The 23,136-nt window shown below is 31.4% G+C and overlaps 1 protein-coding gene across 1 annotated transcript in view; it reads right to left on the bottom strand.

Moving 5' to 3' along the window:
* Positions 1–22,896, bottom strand: part of LOC134707834 (fibril-forming collagen alpha chain-like) — a 34,334-nt gene extending 11,438 nt beyond the window's left edge. The window contains exons 1-32 of the mRNA XM_063567910.1: positions 22,542–22,896; positions 15,932–16,066; positions 15,488–15,507; positions 15,008–15,067; positions 14,453–14,506; positions 14,064–14,132; positions 13,610–13,711; positions 13,217–13,261; positions 12,666–12,719; positions 12,312–12,365; positions 11,548–11,601; positions 11,232–11,285; positions 10,769–10,822; positions 10,350–10,448; positions 9,910–10,008; positions 9,490–9,633; positions 9,149–9,247; positions 8,546–8,707; positions 8,083–8,190; positions 7,312–7,356; positions 6,847–6,900; positions 6,184–6,282; positions 5,839–5,946; positions 5,415–5,468; positions 5,163–5,261; positions 4,122–4,220; positions 3,597–3,650; positions 2,677–2,730; positions 2,266–2,481; positions 1,756–1,863; positions 1,255–1,416; positions 866–973 (exon numbers count right to left, since the gene is read on the bottom strand). Of these exons, the coding sequence (XP_063423980.1) occupies positions 866–973; positions 1,255–1,416; positions 1,756–1,863; positions 2,266–2,481; positions 2,677–2,730; positions 3,597–3,650; positions 4,122–4,220; positions 5,163–5,261; positions 5,415–5,468; positions 5,839–5,946; positions 6,184–6,282; positions 6,847–6,900; positions 7,312–7,356; positions 8,083–8,190; positions 8,546–8,707; positions 9,149–9,247; positions 9,490–9,633; positions 9,910–10,008; positions 10,350–10,448; positions 10,769–10,822; positions 11,232–11,285; positions 11,548–11,601; positions 12,312–12,365; positions 12,666–12,719; positions 13,217–13,261; positions 13,610–13,711; positions 14,064–14,132; positions 14,453–14,506; positions 15,008–15,067; positions 15,488–15,507; positions 15,932–16,066; positions 22,542–22,620 (2,805 nt within the window). The 5' untranslated portion in view covers positions 22,621–22,896. The remainder of the gene's footprint in view (positions 1–865; positions 974–1,254; positions 1,417–1,755; positions 1,864–2,265; positions 2,482–2,676; positions 2,731–3,596; positions 3,651–4,121; positions 4,221–5,162; positions 5,262–5,414; positions 5,469–5,838; positions 5,947–6,183; positions 6,283–6,846; positions 6,901–7,311; positions 7,357–8,082; positions 8,191–8,545; positions 8,708–9,148; positions 9,248–9,489; positions 9,634–9,909; positions 10,009–10,349; positions 10,449–10,768; positions 10,823–11,231; positions 11,286–11,547; positions 11,602–12,311; positions 12,366–12,665; positions 12,720–13,216; positions 13,262–13,609; positions 13,712–14,063; positions 14,133–14,452; positions 14,507–15,007; positions 15,068–15,487; positions 15,508–15,931; positions 16,067–22,541) is intronic.
* Positions 22,897–23,136: the final 240 nt, after the last annotated feature.

Here is a 23,136-nt window from a genome sequence, read left to right as displayed (position 1 = left end):
ATACTAACGCTATGGTGCGAAAACCAAGAAAAATGCTTATTTGGGTCCCTTTTTGGCCCCTAATTCCTAAACTGTTGGGACCGACACTCCCAAAATCAATACCAACCTTCCTTTTGTGGTCATAAACATTGTGTTTAAATTTCATTGATTTCTATTTACTTTAACTAAAGTTATTGTGCGAAAACCAAGAATAATGCTTATTTGGGCCCTTTTTTGGCCCCTAATTCCTAAACTGTTGAAACCAAAACTCCCAAAATCAATCCCAACCTTTCTTTTGTGGTCATAAACCTTGTGTCAAAATTTCATAGATTTCTATTAACTTAAACTAAAGTTATAGTGCGAAAACCAAGAAAATGCTTATTTGGGCCCTTTTTGGCCCCTAATTCCTAAAATGTTGGGACCAAAACTCCCAAAATCAATACCAGCCTTCCTTTTATGGTCATAAACCTTGTGTTAAAATTTCATAGATTTCTATTCACTTTTACTAAAGTTAGAGTGCGAAAACTAAAAGTATTCGGACAACGACGACGACGACGACGACGACGACGACGCCAACGTGATAGCAATATACGACGAAAATTTTTTCAAAATTTGCGGTCGTATAAAAAATTAATTGAGTGATAATAGCAGTGTTTATAGAAGGCTCTGTATTATAATTATTATTTCTTAAGAATATTATTGAGCTTTAATTTCAAACCTTTTTTAATTAGGATACAAAGAATTCAGATTCAAAATTCATATCAGAGTTGTTGAATAATACCAAGCAAAGAGTTCATATCAATACTTTAATGAATTTAAAATATCTCCAGCCAAATCCCATTTTTCAAAATGAGATCAGTTGAACTTTAAATAGAATGTGACTTACTTGTTCACCGTCTTCTCCCCTAGATCCCTTTAATCCAGGTTCTCCTGCAAAGCCAGGTGATCCAGATTCTCCTGGACGACCCATGTGACCGACCTCTCCACGTGATCCCTGAAGGCAGAAAATTATTACACTACATTTTGTTTAATATGTCACAAATGTAATTATTAGGATGGTATCTTTTAATGTGTGTTTGTTTAAAAAGACACATATTAGTCAAAAAACCTTGCATTGATTTTTGTAATTTATCAATATAATATATCAAATATATTTTCTAAAAAATTGTATACCTTTCATTACAAAAATTGTGAAAACAATTCATAGATTTGGAATTCATTATTTCATTATTGTATCATATAAATTTCAAATATGAAATATTAAAAATGTCTTACTTTTATGCCATCAGATCCGGATGGACCAGGAGGTCCATCTTCACCAGATGGTCCAGATTGTCCTTGTGGTCCAAGACCTCCTGGTCCTCCAGGTTGTCCAGGAAGACCTTGTGCTCCTCTGTCTCCACGAACTCCTTTCCTTCCATTGAGACCATTACGTCCCTATAAATACAGATTGATCTTATATTTAACTCATAAAATAAAAATATCAAAGTCAGAAAAAGCACCACAAAAACTGCTATTATGGGTCAAAATTATATTTTAAAATCAATTTGAGCCAGGCAATCTGACTTTAACAATCTTGAATGGGTCCATGGGATTAATTATCTTTGTAAACTGTGTTGAAGTGTAAGTTTTTTAAAAAGTTCAGATAGGGATAAAAACAAAAAGACCTTATGTATCATATGGTCCTGGTTTAGTTAAAACATATTTCATTGTTCAAAAATGACAACTGACAAATGGATAAGACACAAGTTTTTCAACTTAGTAAGGTCTTCTTACCCCTGGTCCTGGTGGTCCACCTAGTCCTGCAGTTCCAGTGGCTCCTTGTTCTCCTTTAGGTCCAGCGAACCCTCTTCCTCCTTTAGCCCCTGGTAAACCAGGTATACCCTAAAATATAAAATAATTTGAAATCATACTGAGTTTGGTGACATTTTGGTCAATAAAATTAACCTTGCTATCTTTTTTTCTTCTTCTGACCATATAACCTAGTTATTAAAGGTACTAAAAAATACAGTTTTAACCAAATATAAAAATTGCAAAACTGTATACAACAAGAACAAAATCAACTTTATGAATAAAACAAAATAAGAAATAACCATACTCATTTTTATACAAATTCAAGAAAATAGAATAATATATGACCAACTTTAATTAAATGAAAATATTTATTGAAATTTTTTTTGTTAAACTTTTTTAACACAAATGAAAAATGGATCGAACAGACGACATCTATGATTAATTTTGACATCAACTCTGCTGTCCTTACAAGTCATACAAGTAAATCCTTACCCCTGGTCCTGCCAAGCCTACTTCTCCCACTACTCCTGGTTGTCCTCTGTCTCCTGGGGAACCACGAGCACCATTCTCTCCGGGTGCACCAGCATCTCCAGGTTGTCCTTTTGGAGCAGGCTCTCCCATTATACCAAGGGGACCTGGGGAACCAGGTGGTCCACGAGATCCTGCTTTACCCTCATTACCATCTGCTCCTGGGGTTCCAGATTCTCCCTTAAAAGTTTCATTAGACAAAAATCATATACCGTAATAAAAAAAACTGCAAAAATATTTTTATGTAAATTTAAGATGAAAATATTTTTTATCTGAAGAAAATTTAAAAGGTCGGAACAAGACATGTTCTAAATTTATTTCAACGATTTTCATATCAAATTTATCAAATTAATTGTACTTTTTAAGAATACTTACGCTTTCTCCTTTAGGTCCGGGTTCTCCTCTTGGTCCTCTCATTCCTTGGGGACCCTATTGAAGCATACATCATAACATTAAAAATATTGAAAATACCACATATATATGATAAAATACTTGCAGTATGGGCTTTGCTCATTGTTGAACTGAAGGCTGTATGGCGACTGTTAGCTATGACTTTATTTGTCATTTGGTCTCTTGAGGAGAGTTGGCATGACATTCCACATCTTCCATTTTATATTGACATTGAAAAACATAAAAGTGAAAAGAACAATCAGGATCATGGGTGTCTATTGGATCACGTTCTATTTAAAAAACTGGAAAAAATGTGTCAACTTTTTCTAATTTGTTACTGAAATATGGAGAAATTTTCATAGCTCTTTATTTAAAGTTGCTTATCATAGCTTTTTTCAGACTACAACATACACTTGAATAACTTGTTTAAAGATCATCAAAGCATTTTCACTTCTGCTTACATTTGGAAAAAGATCAAGCTTACACTAAGTCTAAAGTTCAAACAAACAGAGATATATACTCAAATTTCCAAAATGTTTAAGATTTATCGCTTTTTGACTATATACTGTAGTTAGAAAACAATTAAATTAAAACAATGCAGATTTTTTTAACTTTCCATATATTTTTATTTGATGATAAAGACAAGCTAGCGGTAGGTTCTTGCTGACATCAGCCACAATTGTCTGAGAACCAGAAAGATATTTCTACATGGCGTTAATAATGTTATATTTTTTTCAAATACATTATTCACACAAGGCTCAGTGTTGAAGACCTATAAAGGTTTACTTTTACATATTATGACTTGGATAGAGAGTTGTCTCATTGACACTCATACCACATCTTCCTATATATAAATCAGTCTGTTTACAAGAACATTCTCTATGGTTCCCATTACAACAACTTACCACTGGCCCCTCAGGTCCTTCATCTCCCTTCTCTCCTCGGTCACCTGGTTGTCCCTAAAGAGATATTAAAATACAGTTTTAAAGGTAGTCAACTAAAATCATGAGCTTTCTAATAATGAATTTTCATCCCTCAAACAAGAATGTTTACCAGTAACAAATGACTAATATAATTATTTAAAACTGAAGAGGCTCAGACAAATATGTTATATAATGACAATTCAGTCTGTAAAGAAAAGAGAGGATAATATAGTGCTAGCAATGATTTGCCTCAAACAAGTTTATACTGATTAAAAGAAAGAAACTGTAAACCAAACTCAATAAGACTTTATTTATTTGACCTTCTTTACACTTGATTACATAGACTTTATTTTATTTTCTGATTTTATTTCCCTTGAATTTTTATTATTTATGAAACCATAAATACCTGCTCAAATCATTAACAAACATCCAACACTATCATCAAACAAACAAAAACCCAGAAGATTTTAAAACACCACCAAATTATGAATCACAATTACAACTTACTCGTTCTCCATCCCTGCCAGCTCCACCAGTTGGTCCAGCTGCTCCTGGTTCTCCTGGGGTACCAGGCTCACCAGTCACACCAGGAACTCCACGCTCTCCCTAAATTACAAAATTAAAATTATTCCCTTGAAAAAATTTAACAAACACTTTCTGCAAAAATCTTTTTACCATTGAGAGCATATACATTGATACATTGATAAACATACATTATTTTTGTCCATCTGATGAGTTAAGCCTTTTTCAACTGATTTTTATAGTTCATTCTTATGTTGTACTGTTATACCACTGTCCCAGGTTAGGGGAAGGGTTGGGATCCGCTAACATGTTTAACCCCGCCACATTATTTATTTATGTGCCTGTCCCAAGTCAGGAGCCTGTAAATTCAGTGGTTGTCGTTTGTTAATGTGTTACATATTTGTTTTTCGTTCATTTTTTTTACATAAATAAGCCATTATTTTTCTCGTTAGAATTGTTTAACATTGTCTTATCGGGGCCTTTTATAGCTGACTATGCAGTATTGGCTTTGCTCATTGTTGGAGGCCGTACAATGACCTATAATTGTTAATGTCTGTGTCATTTTGGTCTTTTGTGGATAGTTGTCTCATTGGCAATCATACCACATCTTCTTTTTTTATATTAAGGAATCAGTGTAGCCGGTCATTCTTATAAATAAAGTTCATATAAGAAATTACAATTTAACTGATTCATTATAAATTCCACATTTTTACAAACCCAGTCCAGCAAAAATTATTCATGAATTTCGTTTCAAAGCTTTTAAAAAGTTTATGGTCAGCAAGTTTTTTTTAAAGATTATTTTCTGAACATTCCACTTCACTACTAATACATAGCTTAGAAAATTCATTTTTAAAATCAGAGCGAAAAACAAAAACATTTGCATTATAAATTGGGAATGGTAATGGGGAATGTGTTTAAGAGTGTCAACAACCCAACCAAAAAGTAGAAAACAGCCAACCCACCAATGGGTCTTCAATACAGGGAGAAAATAGGTATTTATAATACAAACATATAAGTTATACTTACATTAGCTCCTGTGCGTCCAGTTTTGCCTGCTTCTCCAGGGGGTCCAGGCTCTCCTGGTTTACCGGGCTCCCCTCTACCTCCTGGGATACCTGGAGCTCCCTATAGTATATTAAAGAAAGCATGTAATTTTTTTACCTCAATCAAAAGAAGATACAAAAAGAAAAACTAAAATTCATTTTCAAGCAAATATAAACTTAACAGTATCTCAGCACTCAAGTATTATAAATTGACTCTAATAAATAAAGGACTCACAACAAATCCTGCAGAACCTGGATTTCCATCAGGTCCTCTGCCTCCTGATTCTCCCTGAAAAAAATCACAGCAAATGAAACAAAAAATCTTCTTGATGTATTTGCAATTCATTATTACATCTGTCAAAACCAAATTTAAAAGAAGAAAATACTCAATAACTAGAAGTTGATGTGATAGAACAAAGTTACAGAATTACAAAAAATGTAGTCTATTTCCACTGCACAGGGTAAAAGTCAATGTTAATATTTTAAACAAAAACATGCTTATACTGGGTATGTCAATCACTTTCTTTTTTTGCTTAAGGATCATTTCATTTAAAGTTATAATATTTTGTTAACAAAAAAAAGGGGTTACAATATTAAGCGTTTTGAAAATCAACTGAATTATAATAAATATTAGAAAGATTTGAAAATATGTAACATACAGTTGGTCCTGGTGGTCCAGTATTTCCTCTTTCTCCAGAGGGTCCACTGTCTCCATTTGGTCCACGTGGACCCATGCCTCCTGGGTTTCCATCTTGACCTGGTGGTCCCTAGATAATGAAATATATATCTATACCAAAGCCTGACAAACATGAAAATCTTTTTGAGATGTAATGGACCTTGTTCCAAAAATTTAAGATATTTAATTAAGTATATTTACCAAAAAAATTAAATGAACTGATTTGAAAATTTGGAGAAATCTGAAATCCACTTTCTTTTTGAAGTTGAGTAAAAAAAGGCAAAGATAGTTCATTTATTTATTGAAAATCTTTGGTAAATGTACATACCCTTGATCCTGGGTTTCCTTGTGGTCCTTGTGTTCCAGCAGGTCCGGAGATGCCAGGGGCTCCCATCTCTCCTGGTCTTCCATCATTGCCAGTGACTCCCTAAAATAGATTTACTAACGTTTGAAATAGTCATTCTATGAAATTTTTTTGTATTAATTACTTCATTTATTTCACTTGACTGGGCAGGATTTTTTCGGTTCGCTTATTGAAGACCAGTCCATCTATAGACAGGTGTTTCAGGATAAACTCAACAATGAAGTTTCCAGTTATTCGCCCCATATCATACACTCAATTCATTAGTATATTTATCAGTTTGATGACGCTGATAGGTGATTAGAAATCAGTTATAATTGTAACGGCCATCATCCTTATCACACACATCTTTAAATAAACTATCCTTATGCGATTTGAAACTTAAGCTTCACCTGATCAGTTGAAATAACATTGGTAATGCAACATGAACATACTAACACACACTAAAACCATCAGTTTTCATTAAATCATATGAATTAGACCTTATCAATTATAACATTAAATTATCAAAATTTATTGCCTTTTGCTCATCTTTAATCCACTTTTTCTTGTTTTTTTTTAAATAGTGAAAGTATCAAGTTATTTTCATTTTCCAGTACAAAGTATATGTATAAATAAAATGAAACTCACTGCAGGTCCAGGTCGGCCAGCCATACCATCTAAACCGGGTCCTCCGCTGCCTCCCTACACAAATAAATTAATATTATTGTCACTCTAAATTAATAAATCTATATATAGTCAATTGAATATATTATTACAATAAAAAGGTTTTTTTTCCATTTTTTTTCAATTTCCTTATGCCTACTGATAACTCGTATATAAATATTTTCATGATTAAAACAAACAAGTTATACTATAAAATATCTCATTCTTTATAGTACCTATTCTTGCAAGTTTATAATTAAAAAAAAAGTATCTGTACACGATTAATAACGGTACAAGACCTAGTGTCCAAAATTATCAAAAATATCAAAATAGCAAACTCACTTTTATATGTTAACATTACTTTCTGCGTTAATTCAAATTAAATAATAATAAGGAATCAAATAATTCTTAGTGTGAGTAAAATTATTTGAAATGAAATCTTGAGCTTACTCTTGCTCCTCTAGCTCCTGGACTTCCCTGTCTACCTGCTTCTCCCTGAAATTGAAAAGAAACTTGTAATCATTTGCATATAAAATAATTTCTTATATTCTGTAAAATCACTCCAATATTCAACCAGGAACTAATATATGATTGTCTAATGGTCCAATGTTTATCTTTTACACATGTCACAAAAAGATGAAAAATAAAATAAAGTTATTCTTATTAAGTTGATATTAATTGTCATATGCAAAGTTCAACAGAGTATATCACAGTTCATTACACGATGACCTTATCACTTTTATGGTTAATTGTTCACTTGGATATATTGATTGTTGGTTGCTTTACTCCGCATTAGCACAAAAAGGCTTTATCACGGCGATCACTTGGATCTACTCTAGATGTATCTATTAGCATCCCTCTGTCTTACAGGTCGTGAAATAGGATGAAAAATTAACGCTTTTTGCACCAGATAACCTCCTATTGCTGGTTTTATTAAGTCTCCTTAACTCAACATTTTCCTGGTCTCTTCAATATCTCATGTTTTGATGTTGTCTTACTTCTAATATCTGTCACTGTACCTCTCTGCCTTCTGCTTTATATTTTTACTTACCAATGGTCTCTTCAATAATTCATAATATAAAGTTGCCTTACTTCTAATATCGGTCATTGTTTCTCTGCCTAATATTTTAACTTACTAATGGTATCCTCAATAATAAACAATCTGGAGTTGCCTTACTTCTAATATGGTCCACTGTCTCTCTGCCTAATGTGTTTACTTACCAATGGTCCAGATTCTCCACGTCTTCCTCTAGGTCCAGTTTCTCCCTCTTCTCCTGTGGTACCAGGTTCTCCAATAGAACCAGGATATCCTCTCTGTCCAGTTTGTCCCTATACACAAATTTTGATCACGTCAGTTATATATATAAAAGTTAAAAGAAGTTTTCAATAATACTTTATTTATTGTTCACTTTCTTTAAAATCTTCATTAAACCTTGAGAAACAGCTGTAGGTCAACTCTTAAAGTAATATTTTTACAAGGGACAAACAAATAATGAAATAAAATCATATGAAATATTTGTTTAATCATTTGGTAGAATTTCAAAGTAAAAACTCATATGTTTGCATGAAATGTTTGCTCATCAATTGATGTTTTTTTACTTCTACAGCTATACAGTGTTAAAATGACAATTCCTTAATAAACAATGTTATATAAAAATCAAAAGTAGGCAAAACATATACCAACCCTTTCTCCAGGAGGCCCTAATGGTCCGGGCTCTCCTAGTGTTCCTCTTTGTCCTCGCTTTCCTTCATTTCCAGCAGGTCCAGGTGGTCCACGGTTTCCTGATGATCCATGAAGACCCTTTGGTCCACGTTCTCCTTTGAATCCAGACTCTCCTGGTTGACCCTATTTTGATAAAAAAAAATCTCATTTTTTATCACATTCTTGAAGCTAACTAGATATTCCAAGTTATATCAAGTACATTTGTATTTAATATTGACTCAATCAGTCCAATAGTTGTGATCAAATGTTTCCTGGAAGGTCATTTAGAAGATTTTTATAACTGAAGGACAGAAACATCAACCATAAAATTCTTGGGGGGAGTTAAAGATTAATTATTTGTTAATTTAAGAAAAAAATTGTAAATAAAAAATGGCAGCCATATTGGATAACAAATTAGTTATGCATCAATAAATCTTTAAGATAATTGACAATTTTTTTTTTATTTTATAATTTCCATTTTTTAAAATACTCAGTACTGTAGCTAGGCTTGAAATATAATTGAACAATTCAAGACAGCCACACTTCCACACCATACATTTTTCTTGTTTCTACTTTTCTACTTACAGGTGCACCCTTAGCTCCTAGTGAACCGGGACTGCCGTTTAAGCCAGATGGTCCTCTTGGTCCTGGATATCCAGGGGCTCCTGCTGGTCCTGGGTCTCCCTAAACATAAAACTCAAAAAATTAATTTTAAATTCTCTATATGTGATATTAAACTGTTTTTCAATTAAATAATGTTGCATTTGAATTTACTGGTTTTAAAGAATTTTTAGCATAACCTATACATCAAGATATCTTCTGGTGAATATCTTTTCAAAAATTAATTCAACAGAAAATTGTATTAGTTCTGACTTGTATCTACGCAATGGTCAAGTTAGTTCATTCTAACCTAAGTAGTTACTTACAGAAGAACCTTTCTCTCCATTCATTCCAAGTAAACCATCAGTGCCAGCTAATCCCTCTGCACCTGGAGGTCCAGATATACCAGAGTCTCCCCTAGCACCTTGAAGTCCTTGTGTTCCTTTTGGTCCTCCTGAGCCAGCATCACCCTAAATCATAATCATTTCTATTTAAAGTGAACTTTTTTAACTGAAATCTTGTAAGAAATTATCTCCCTTTATCTGAAAAGTTGTGGGAAATTATCTCCCCTTTTATTTGAAATTTTAAGATTTAAAATTTGTAGGACATTTTTTCAGATGTATTCCATGGAGAAAACGTTCTGTATGCTACAGTATATCTTTTTTCCTTAAGTCAAATTCATCTGTAAAATTCAATCACTTTCGAGTCGATCAGGTTTTCCTGCTGGTTTCTTGATGTTTTTTTACCTTAGACCCTGGCATGCCAGGCATACCGGGTGGTCCAGATCGTCCAACTGGTCCAGACTCTCCTGGGGCACCAGCAAGGCCATCAACACCTGGTAATCCCTAAAATTGAAAAGAATATAATCATTAACGTTTATACTGAATTAATATCATAAGAATGTATTTATTTGTGTTTTAATTCTTTTTTATTTTCTTGTTTTCTCTCTATTGTGACCATGTTTTGATCTACTTGATTAATAATTGAGATTCCAATTTTGATTTTATGAATGAAATGCACTGTTTGACCAAGGTACATTTGTAGGAAATTTGTAAAGCATTGTGATGTAAGGTAATCAACTTGGTGATGTCAAAATTTTCTGGAAAAAAGCAGCAACTTGAAGATATTAAAAAGGCTAAATACAATCTAACTTGAATGAGAGAATAAAAATGATAAAAATACTTACTGGTGATCCAGAACCTCCATCAGTTCCACGTTCACCTTGTAATCCACGTGGTCCTTGGGGGCCATTAGGTCCATGAGCTCCTGGGGATCCAAGACCTCCCTAAAGCAGAACAAGATAAAAAGTTACCATACTATTCTCAACTGAGCATTTATTCTTTTATTTATCATGCAAACAGTCTTTAAAATCCGAAATGATATTTGGGTCATATTATTTCAAGTAGTTTTGATAAACTGATAATTTACCATCTTAATATTTTGAGAAGTCTATTTTTAGGTAATTTTTCTCTACTATTAATATTTTTTTGCTCATTTTTTTGGGGCCTATTTTCATCTATTCTTTATCTTTTAAGGCTTTTTAATCTGCACATTTTGCCTATTCTGTAAACCCCATTTTGACCCTCTGTTCTATTTATATATTACCTTGTCACCAGGACGTCCTTGTTCACCAGTGGGACCTTGTGGACCATTGAAACCCTTTAAATAAAAATAAATACCAATATTAAACACAAAATAAAAGAAATAAAAAAGATACAATCATACAAATGTACACAAATTAGTTGAATCAATATTCATTTTAACAGTACATATGTCATCATCACTGTAATTTAATCATAACATTTAAAAATTCAAACGGTCCTAAACCTTCACTTTCTAAAGTTTATTTAACCCCTCAATATTCCTTCTTTCCAGATTACAAATTATCAAATACTGAAAATTCACAAATTAATGCGATGTTTTAATTATTGTGAAAACTGCCTCAGGGTTATAATCATAAAAATTTAAACACGCATTTTGAAAAATTGTAAACAAAATAAACAAAAAAAACAATATCGCAAAAATCTTAAAATGACTATAGTAATATAATGAAATATTCTCCACTTACTCGATGTCCCTTCATTCCGGGCATACCTGGCATACCACTTATTCCTGATGGTCCCTGCAAATAATACAATCAACATTTAATGCATGTTTCTATTAATCTAAAAATAACAGCACTTAAATATTGTTAAATACAGTTTTTTTAGCTAAATTCTCTTCAATAATAAAAATGTAATAATACAACAATGCTAAGCATTACAAATTTAACACAAGGTCTATAAAGTTGTTCATTTATTTATTTGTTCTGTGCTAAGATTGAACTGAGAAAACAAAAATATAACATCCCTATAATCAGATTTTATAGATGAGATATAACAAACCTTTGGTCCAGGCAATCCCCGTGGTCCAGTCTCGCCATTTCTTCCTGAATCTCCCTAAAATAATTATACATAAACATGAAAAAAACACGAAATTCAGTATAACATTACAGAAATATTGCAGAGTTACTTCCCATGGTCAGTGAAACATTACAGAAACATTGCAGAGTTACTTCCCATGGTCAGTGAAACATTATGTTACTTCCCATGGTAATTAACTTCTATGTTGTTTATTTCATATTTTTTGGGACTTTGTAATGTTATTGGTCTAAACTCTTATTAAGCAACTATCTTAAAATGTAACAGTCTCTTGAATTTTCTAATCATCATTCCAAAAAATCCATCAGACAGCATAAAAATCTACAAGGATTTGTCATTTTTTTTAAATTTTTATTATCATAATTGGTTATTTGAGAACAGCACCTATAGATTGGGTTCACACTGAAGATGTAAAAGAAAAACATCATACTGGAAATTGAATGAATGAATAAAACATTGCTTAGATTAACCGATATCTTCATCACATGTGAATTGCACAAACGACTGACTACCAAGTTTATGCACAAACGAATAATAGATTTTTTTACAGAAAGTAGAAAAGAAAAAAAAACATTGACCTATAATGGTTTATTTTTTTTAAATTGTTATTTGGATGGAGAGTTGTCTCATTGGCACTCACACCACATCTTCCTATATCTGATTACAAAAAAATTATTCAATTTGCAAATTGAATTTTAGAATACAATATTGTTATATACTGAACAAACCTCTGGGCCTGGAATTCCATTTGGTCCTGGAGCTCCTCTTTGTCCTGCAGATCCCTAAGCAAAGAAAAGGTCACATTCATGAATAACAATGTTCTGAAGATATAAACTTAACGAATTAATGATTTTCTCAATTTCCCTGATTTCATGTGTATCTAAGTAAAATGCTAAAGAAAAGTTTGGAAAAGTTGTTTTTTTCACAAAAAAAGATTGAAAGATATTTTTTTCTTTCTCTCCCCAACTTCAGATATTTTATTGCAAAATTAATTGTTAACACTATGCTTTTGTTGTAAAACAATGACAAAAAGTTTGAAAGAAAGTTTTTTATGAGAACACTTTTTTCTTTTATGTACTTACAGGTGGTCCAGAATCTCCAGGCTCTCCTCTCATACCCTGCATACCCTGTGGTCCCTTGATGAATAAAAAAAGACAGAATTAACTCCCCTTACAAGGAAAAGGGAAATAATTGCACATTTTTTTTTCCAAACTGACTTTAAAAATATTTGACCATTTAAAATGCTATTGTAGTTAACAAAATTCATCCCTATATGAAAACAGATAATAATTAACTCGCTTTACATGAAAAAGGGAAATAATTTCACAATAAATTTTAACGGATAAAATTATGTCCATTTAGTTTGCTATTACAGCTTACAAAATTCATTCTCACAAAAAAGTGAATGCAAATAAAATGCAATTAATTTTGTAATCCTTTTTTAAATAATTGTAATTGTAAGGCAAAATAGTGTCCTGGGAAATTGTGTCCACATGGACACTATTTCCTAGAATTTAGGTATTCAATAATGTCCATTGCCATGGATTATTGTCCCCTAAATGGACAGATTATCATAGCAATATCTGTGATATGTCTTTAAATTAATGACAAAGTGAAAATTATTTTTACTTACTGGTGTTCCAGGGGGTCCTGGGGATCCTCTGGGGCCACTTGGTCCCTGAAATAATATACAAAAACAGGCACTATAAGTCATGTAAAAAGTACTAAAATTTAAACTTCTTATAATAAATAAAATATATTTATATTATAAATAAAATAGTTAATTAACTCTTACATAAATGTAGATCAAAATACCGTTTCTTTTTAAAAGAGTCATAAGCCTAATTTAGTTGTCAAGGAACAAATTTTCATTAAGAAAAAAAAATCAATTAAAAAAATTATTTTTTTTATTTTTTTTGATTTCGGTCAACCCAGAAAATGGTGTATTATATCACAAATCACCTGGTTGACTTATAAATAACCAGTTGAAGGGAAACCATTTCTCTCGAACCTTAACAATACTCACAACATGTGCCTGCAGATATGGTGCATTTTGAGCTCTTCCTCCTGCCTTAAAAGCCTGATTATAAGTCTGTTGGAAATACCTAGCATAGGCCTGGTCTGCTGACTACAATGTCAAATAATCATTTTATTAGAACAATATATTTTCTGCTATGTATCAAATTCTATGTATTTTTTGAAAGCATCAACTTTAAGCAGATATAAAAATACTGCTGTGCATGGAAATGGAGGTGAAAATATATACCTGGTGATTGCTTGAAGTTTGAAAATCTTAATTTAAATCACTTGAAGTTTGAAAATCTTAATTTAAATCGCTTTAAGATTAAAAATCTTAATTTAAATCGCTTGAAGTTTGAAAATCTTAATCTAAATCGCTTGAAGTTTGAAAATCTTAATTTAAATCATCATTCATTTTTTCATTTTAGTATATGTATTTGACGCAGTATACTGGTACTTACCATTGGTGGGATTCCTGGTGGACCTGGAGGGCCGGGAATACCATGGTTACCATCTGGTCCAGGGTCTCCCTAGATAATTCAAATATTGATACATGTATTACATTGTAATAATAAGAGTATACACAGATTTATAATTCCCCCCCCCCCCCCCCCCATAAAAAGACCATTTTGTCTTCACTTGAGTTCTTTTTTTAGTATACACTGCAAATTATTTTTGATTCAAATCTTTCAAATTTATATCATGGATTTGTCTAAAAAATTATCATTAGATATCATAATATAATACAAGTAATAGTAAGGCAAAGGTTTACAATTTACACCATATTATTAAAATTACCAAAGTATGTAAATTCTAACCCTTCTGTAAAAAGAATACTAATTCTACTTACAATCGGTCCAGCTTGTCCATCCAGTCCAGTACGGCCAGCCATACCAGAGGAACCCTGAAATCAATAAATTACATTTTTTTCATACTTACTTCTAATATCGAATTAAAATCCCAAGCAGTCTGCACCAATTTTTTTTCCAACTAATAGTCCGAAGACCAATAATCTTAAATTTGTCTTATATAAAAGTCTAAACAACATTTTGCAAATACTTACTAGTCGCAATAAAGTACTCTGACACAAGTGTTGACATTATAACAGTTGTTTTCAAAACATTTCTATATTTTCAAACTTTTAAATCTAATTGAATAACCATAAACACCAGATCTATCACTGAAAAAACAACTTATTTTCGCGGATACTTTATTTTGAGTTTAGCCATTGCTAGTTTTTTATGACGATTAAATTTCACGATTTTGATAAATGTAGTTAAATGAAAAAAGATCAATATACAGGAGGATTTATATTGGAGTTATTTATCTACTGGCAAAGATGCGATTATCGTTATTTAGTTGGTTTACAATATTTTTCAAAATGTTAAAGAAAGAATGAACTTACCTCAGCTTCCCGTTCTATTGCTTCATGGGATTGAATTGGTTTTACCTCTTTTTCTAAACTCTATAAAGTAAAACATTTCGTAAATCAATATTGATGCTAAGCACTAAGAAATATTTTTTTTTAAATGAAAGTGATATTTGATTGATTTTTGGTGTTTTAACTGCTTTTGGACTATTTCATGGTGGCCAGTTTTTATTGGTGGAGGAAGCTGAACAAAATGGAAGTGTAAATCATACTTATTCACCTGATAAAATCATGATTAACCACCTGATACAATCATGATTAACCACTGGATACAATCATGATTAACCATACAATGCATTGCAAAATTCATTTATTAGCAAATTGTTGAAGGTAAAATTTAAATAACCAATTGATCCAAATTTCAAGAACATTATTAATAAATAATAAGGATGCATGCAGAAACTTATAAATTAAATCAAATTTGGAATTGTAATTTACAAATTATACAATACTCACATCTCCAGCATTTGTTAATCCTACAAAAAAAATGTAGATTTACTCATACAATCTTAGAAATTCATGGCTTACAGTGGTTTCATTTATTCTTGTATTAGGTATCAATTTTCACGAATGAGTAAAATATTCAAAATTTGTGGTTCCAACTTTTAAAATTACTTTGCACAATTCATGCAATCAAATTGTTTTCAATTATATACCATGAAAAAGTAAAGAACTTTAAAAAAGAAAAGAAAAAAAAAAAAAAAAGTATTTTAATTTAGTCTTTTTTAAAAGTTTTTGAATTATTGAACTATTTTGTAAAAAGCAAGACAATATCTTCCAGTTTTATAATAATCAACAGAATTTGCACGTTCATTTATACATTATGATTATTTTACGCATACATGTACCTAAAAATTAAAAAAAACAACATCAAGTTCTTTAAAATTATAAATTTTTTACCTTCATATTGATCACAATCAAGTAATTCAGAACAATCAATTTTGCCGTCCTTACACGAACACCATTTGCATGGTTGCTGTATCCATTCATCTCCGGACTGATAGGTCTGTCCATCTTTTGATACACATGGTTTTTCTTAAAAAAAAATAGACATAAGTGGATTGAAATCAAATGCATGGTTATCCACTTTATATATGTTCTTTGGTTAAGGATTTTGTAAGGTATTTGAATTGATCACAATTGTAAAAAAAGCTAGGATTTTACATGTAAATTTATCATTCAAAGTGCTTTTAAGCACTGGGGGGAAGGGGGTAAAGATTGTTTTACTTTATCAATGGGAAGTAAAATTAAACATTGCTTTGTGTAAAGTATTGGTTGTTGTTGATTAAGGGGGCTCGCGGGTCTAAATAAACTTCTTTTTCTTATATAGGATTTTTCTATTTTTTTCTATGATTAAACTTTATCTTATACCTAATAGAAATATAAAATAAAAATATGGGGTCACCTTCCATTTAAGCTCACAATCTGCCTCCGAAAGAAGCATACATTTTTGTTAATGTCCTTTTTTTTCTGTTGAACTAATAGGGAAAATATTGGTAATATTGAAATAAAAAAAACATAAATTACAGAAATCGCTTAAATTTTACAATTATTTATTTTATGTACAACTTGTTTGAAAACAATAAAAAAAAAATATAGGTCACCGATGAGTTAAAAAAGATATTTCAATTTAAACATAAAAAAAAATGACATTTTTGCAGCAAAGGGAGATAATTTGAAGCTTTTCAATGATTTAAACAAACATTTTTAAAGTCATCTGTATCCAACCCAAACCGATTTGACTGTATGATTTTTGCACCATATTATAAAGTTATAACTAATAGTGTAATAATTAAATTTGTAAGGAAAAAATAAATGTTTATTTTTTTGCTGAATTTTTTATACCCGCGAGCCTCCTTAAACCATAGATGTAATACCCAAACTTTTACTATCTCCTACAAATGTTTTGCTTTGTATATATGGCAGCTGTTTTAACAATTTCACTTCTTAAATCTAATCATATAATTGTCTACTAGACAAGTTTATATCCAATTTGTTTCCCCACCATAATCAAGGATATCATCTTCATATTATGCTTTGATGAAGGTTTTCACAATCAAATGTTTTTTAATGCTCATGCTAATTTTTAATGTATTTCCTGGCTGGTTTTATATTCGGTGAAGAGTTCAGAGGTGATGTTAATATTTTGTCAAATAAAGTTTTACTGACTCACAGCTTTAAAATTATACAATGTTTATAATTCCCTTAAACCTTAACTTTCCAGTAGCTTATGCTCTCTAATTAGTATATTCTTTAATTATAATTAATCAAAATGCATACATTAAAATAGAAGCTAGCTGCTGCCTAACCGATTTATTTAATCATTTGATGCTTGACTAAAAGATATTTTTCTTTTCTAAGATTGAGATCAAGGTACAGTAAATAAGCTATATCAATCATAGTATTTTTTTTTATCTTTAAGAATAACCATAAGGGATCATTTTTACTTCAGGGGGTATGGTTTTTTGTCTGTTGGATATATCAGAATAATTTTCGGGAAAAAAACAGTGGTAAACAGATATTACAAATGTTATATATGTAAATATATATTACACAGAAAACGTGATTTTTTAATGTGTTTTGAAAAAAGAAAACAAAAATATACACGGATTCGGTATAAAAAGGGGGGAATAATTTACCTATACCCCAAATACCTATGCATTTTACTGTTCTCATTAATTTTTAGGGCCATTATTCATATAACAGTATATCTATGTTCCTAGTCCGAGATTACTCTGACGTCCGACGGCTTCTGGCAAAAAAGCCGTCGGACGTCAGAGGGGCCCCAGCTTGTCTGGCAAAAAGCCGTCGGACGTCAGAGTAATCTCGGACTACTATGTTCTTATGAAGGACGTATAACTTACATTTACGTCGTTGGTCTAACTTTTAAAATATTTGTTGTATCTCCCTATTAAAATATTTTTGTGGTTCCTAAATAAAATATCTGTGTAGGTCATTTTAAAAAAAAATTGAGACTCACTTTAAAAATATTTTGTAGCTCCCAATCAAAATATATTTGTAGCTCACTTTTAAAATATTTTTGTAGCTCCCAATCAAAATATCTTTGTAGCTCACTTTTAAAATATTTTTGTTGCTCTCTTTAAAAATATTTTTGTATCTCCCTTTTTAAATATCTTTGTAGCTCCCTATTTAAATATGTTTATATCCATATTTAAATATCTTTGTAGCTCCCTGTTCAAATTTCTTTGTGACTTACTTTTAAAATATTTTGTAGCTCACGGTAAAATTATTTTTGTAGCTCACTATTTTATACGGTACTTCAGTATAGATCCATTATTTTAATTTTTTTATTTTAGTAATAATGATGAGTAATAAATCTTTATTTAGAAATTAGAAATTACAAAATCAGATTTCCACGATTTTCATTTTAGTTTCACTGAGATGACCTCATATATCATTAAAAAAGTTAAGAAATGCATAAACTTCATAGACAAATATGTAACAATTTAATAAAACAAAGGATTTTTTTTTTTGTATGAAAGAACAGAGTTCCAATGTCCTCCGTGATGCACAAATGTTATATACCCAAGGTACAAGGACAATAACAAGCTTTTAAACTTTGTAAATAATGTCTTAAAAGAAATGAAGGATGTAATATAATTTCCATTATTATTATTATTTCCAAGGGGCATAACTCGTTATAGGTTTCATAAAAGTATGACTAGAATTACGCAAATGAGAGCACCAAACAGGTATTTTGCATATAATTAATATTTCTAAGTGGCATAACTCTTTTAAAAAAAAAAGATCAGTAGCGGTTTTCGACCTTGTTTAAAACATTGCAAATATAAACCTTTGATATAAGTTTCTAAAAAATTTAGCAAGAATTTTAAAAGTGAAAGCGCTAACAACACTGGACGGTCAACCGGAGCACGTAAAGCATGTATGATTGTGTCTGATGAACCTTAAAACCATTGGTTTCAGAAAATGGGTGAGTTTAGGTGGGTATCAGGGCATAAAAACGTCAAAAGAAGGAAAAATAACGATTTTTGGCCAGTTTCTTAACATTTTAAGCGTGCGCCTACGAGACCCGGAAAAATTATGGCGCGATTTACACAGCAAAAACAGTTCTCATGACATTGGAATACAAAAATTCCTGGGTCACGTTGGCATAGGCACTAAAAAAATAAATATTTGTTTTAAAATCACCTGCAAAATGAATAATAATTACAATATTTGAGGGGGGGCAAGGGGTTTAGCTGTTATGCTGTTACGGGCCATTTTAATTCTTTGTTATCTGCTATTCTGAAAATACATTTGCTGTTAGCTGTTATTGTCTAATTCTTTGTTAGCTGTTATTGGGCTTTTAATTTTTTCGTTATCTGTTATTGTGATAATGTATTTGCTGTCAACTGTTACTGAAAATTGGAATGTTAGCATTATTTTGACAGCCAAAATCGGTAGACATTGAAGATCATTGGTCATTGGAGTCTACCACTTCTTATATATTGGTCCTGTATTCGGAGAAGGATTCCATGAACATATATCCATCAAAGAAGTGAGGTCCAAGATAATTCCAGTATATCTTATGATTATCTTTTGTAATACATTCCATTTTTTTTTTGAACATTTATTTAGAATTATCTTTTTTTTGTATGAGGATAATGTTCCTTGTTTCCCGGACGAACATATTAAATTAAAACAATTCTCAATATGACAAAAAGGAAAACATATGGCCAGGAATATCTGATAAGGATCTCAATTAAGGACTAGGTCCTTACAACCAGTTAAAATTTTATACTATATTGTTCATAGACTCAGCTCTTTTCAAAGCAAAACCAAATAAATTGTACAATGAAAGTGTCCGCCATGTACTGGGTTCAGAAGCTGCACATAACTCATTACAAACAAAGATTTATTTCGCCTTCAAGCCATTGTTCCCTACTAAACTATGTATTCTACTTACTAGTAGACTTGGTACAATCAAAGCCCTGATAAAAATTGTTCAAATAAGGCCTTTGAAAAAAAATGGAATAAATTACTTTTGGAGTGATAAAATTGGTTCAAAGTATTTGATAAATTGCATGCTTATTATTGGTGCTTTTGATTTTTCTGCCCTATATACAACTTTGCCTCGTAGTCTTATTAAAAAAAATTCACACACCTCATTAAATGGGCATTTAAAAAAGTCAGAATGCGAATATATATATTTAAACTCTTTTATGTCATTTTTTAGTAGCAACAAACACAAGATTATGTCAATTGGACCTATACTTTGAAACCATAACTGCCCTTGATTTTTTACTAGATATTACTTTTTTGTCTCTTTGACATATTCCTCATATTCTCAATTTTATTACACGCTATTTAAATTACAAGCATGTGTGAGTTTATATAACTGTACAAAAATAAATGCTGAAAAAGGTGTTTTATAACAAATAAACAGCGTCGCAATGAGCGCATGATACGCCCGTCGCCTTTTTGAAATATTCGATAACTTCTCAATGTCATATCAGATATTTATAAAAAAATCATTCAATATATATCGTGTATATAAACAATACATCAAAGTTTCATGAGAACTGCTGAAAACATTTTTGAGTTTGTGTCGGAAAACTGGAAAATACCATCTTTTTTAATGAATAAACCCCTTAACTGAATAACATAAAATTGAAAATTAATAAAAATCGAATGGGCGCTTACAACTATAGATATAAACAATTCACCAAAATATCTTGCAAATTTGTGAAAGGATTTTTCAGATATTATCAGAAAACTGAAAAAAAACACCATTTTTATTGAATAAAACCCCATTTAATACTCAGAAACTTAAAATTTAACATTTATATATATAAAAAACGATAGGGAGCTCACGTCAATAGATTTAAACAATCTCCCAAAGTTTTATGTAAATTCGTTAAAGAGAGTTTTAGGTAATGTCTGACATGTTGACAACAGACGGACAAGAATACACCAAGTATACACATCTAGATACATAACTAAAAACATGTTCATAGAAAATGGAATTCATTACAAAGGATTATACCCGTAATAAGAAATACTAGATTTTTCAAGGACCCGACTTATTTTAATATTTCATTTACTGTTATCTGTTATTGTCCATTTTAATTCCTTGCTATCTGTTATAAGCCAAATAATCAATTTCCTGTTTTGCTGTTATTGGGACCCCCTTGCCCCCCCCCCCCCTCATATTTGAATAATAGCAGAAAGTAAACCCCCCTCACCTCACCCAGTTGCGAAAATTAGTGGTTTTGAAGTTCATCCGAACAAACTTCAAACCTCAGGGAATGTTTTAACATAATAAGTAGCTTTCCGAAACAAAATTTGAAAAATGAAAAAATAGGGGGGCCAAAATAGGCTCTATCGTATCTTGTCTTTTCTATTTCAGATTTTCAAATACAAATAGTGTCACTTTATTGCCAAAATCTGCAGTGATATTTTTGTGAACAAATATTTTATATGAATCATTTATTTCAATTTGGCAGATTTAAGATCGCAATCTTGCTCTTCCTTGCATAGCTTTGATATAAAAGGTGTTTTTTTGTAGAAAAGGTTCAAATCTTACACACGAAAAACGATCATCAGTTTGTGTTAAAATGACAATCGGAAACGCAGACAATAATCTGCTGTGCACGATTGCCAAAACAATGATTTAATATCATCCGGGAACACAAATTGTATCTACCATATACCGATAGCAAAATCGATTGTTTTAATAACGCGCACAGATCCTTTTGTATCTATCGTATCGATACCGAAAGCAATTGTTTTAATAGCAATCAGGAACACAGCTCATATTTTTGTCGTACCGTAGCAAAATCGATTTCCAATAGCAATCGGGAACACATCATGATTACTCTACTGTATCTGCCATACCGATAACCGATAATAACGTGTGCTGATTCTTGCGGCCGAACGCGTCTTGTAGGCTGCCACATCGACATGTTTACGTGGCAAATCTCGCACACTAGACATTAAAACTTTGGAAAGAGGATCCAAAAAAGTTTAAAGTCGCATTAAACATCACTTTAGATGCATTTAAACTTACAATGTATAATGCCCGGATCAAAGGGCGTTGACATTTCTACTTTTACTTTTGTTTCTTACAAATCTTGGGAAGCAAAATACTATTTGTTTGAATAAATGACCTTCAATTATTTTGTATGTAAATTTGTCAACAAATTATTTTACTAGTACATTGAATGATAAACATTTTTAGGGATTATAGGTTGAACAGTGGCGGACCCATACAAAATGTAGAACAATATTGAAGCTTCGGCCGTTTAACATGCAATTTTAACTGGAAGGAAACACAACCCTATTAATGCACTTTTGGTATCTTGGCATTCATTTAAAGTATTCAAGCAAAATTTTGAAAATACAAACAATTACTTAATCAAATCATGGGCTAAATTACAAGTATACAGTCTTCAATCGAAAACAAGTTTCTGTCATGCACGGAAAATAGAATTCAATACATAGTAAACATGTAAAGTATATAAAATATAAGTATAAAAATGCACTATACCTTCCTGAGATTGTACTAGCACTACAAATAACAATATTGGTGCTAGACTGTTCTTCCATCGAACTGATCCAAACTTCATTTTAACGTCTATAGCCTCTATTCTACCTCATTCAGGTTGAAATAGGAAAAATTGAGATCTATAGGAATGTCTGAGCCAGGAACCCCGGCTCCAATTTAACTAGGAAGAGCCGTGCTCCAATAAAGGATATTGGAACACAGGATTCCTAGGCCGCTGTAAAATGGTAGCCGAGTTGAGCAGCCTCTTAGCCGCGTTTACTACTGTGGTATCATTCTAAACTTTAATTATGCTGCTGCTCCAGAAACAACCAATCAATGAGGTTGTTGGCAGTGAAGTTGCTGACCTCAGATGTTGAATTTTTCATAGAAGCAGACGATTTATTCTTGCACAAAAAAAAGTAAAGGCGTAATTTGATATACAAATTTATCAGACATACTCTTACAACTTTAATGCCTGCTTATTGACCCAAAAATACAAGGGTCGCTGAATTTTGAAGACGTGTGTGAAAGTAAAATTGCAACAACATAGAAAAGAAGAATGCTGTCAAACACAATGATCTATTATAAAGATAATTGA

The sequence above is a fragment of the Mytilus trossulus genome, chromosome 2 (assembly GCF_036588685.1).
Source record: "Mytilus trossulus isolate FHL-02 chromosome 2, PNRI_Mtr1.1.1.hap1, whole genome shotgun sequence".
Lineage (NCBI taxonomy): Eukaryota > Metazoa > Mollusca > Bivalvia > Mytilida > Mytilidae > Mytilus > Mytilus trossulus.
The sequence above is the reverse complement of the archived record's forward strand: the minus strand, read 5'-3'. Positions and strand labels throughout refer to the sequence as shown.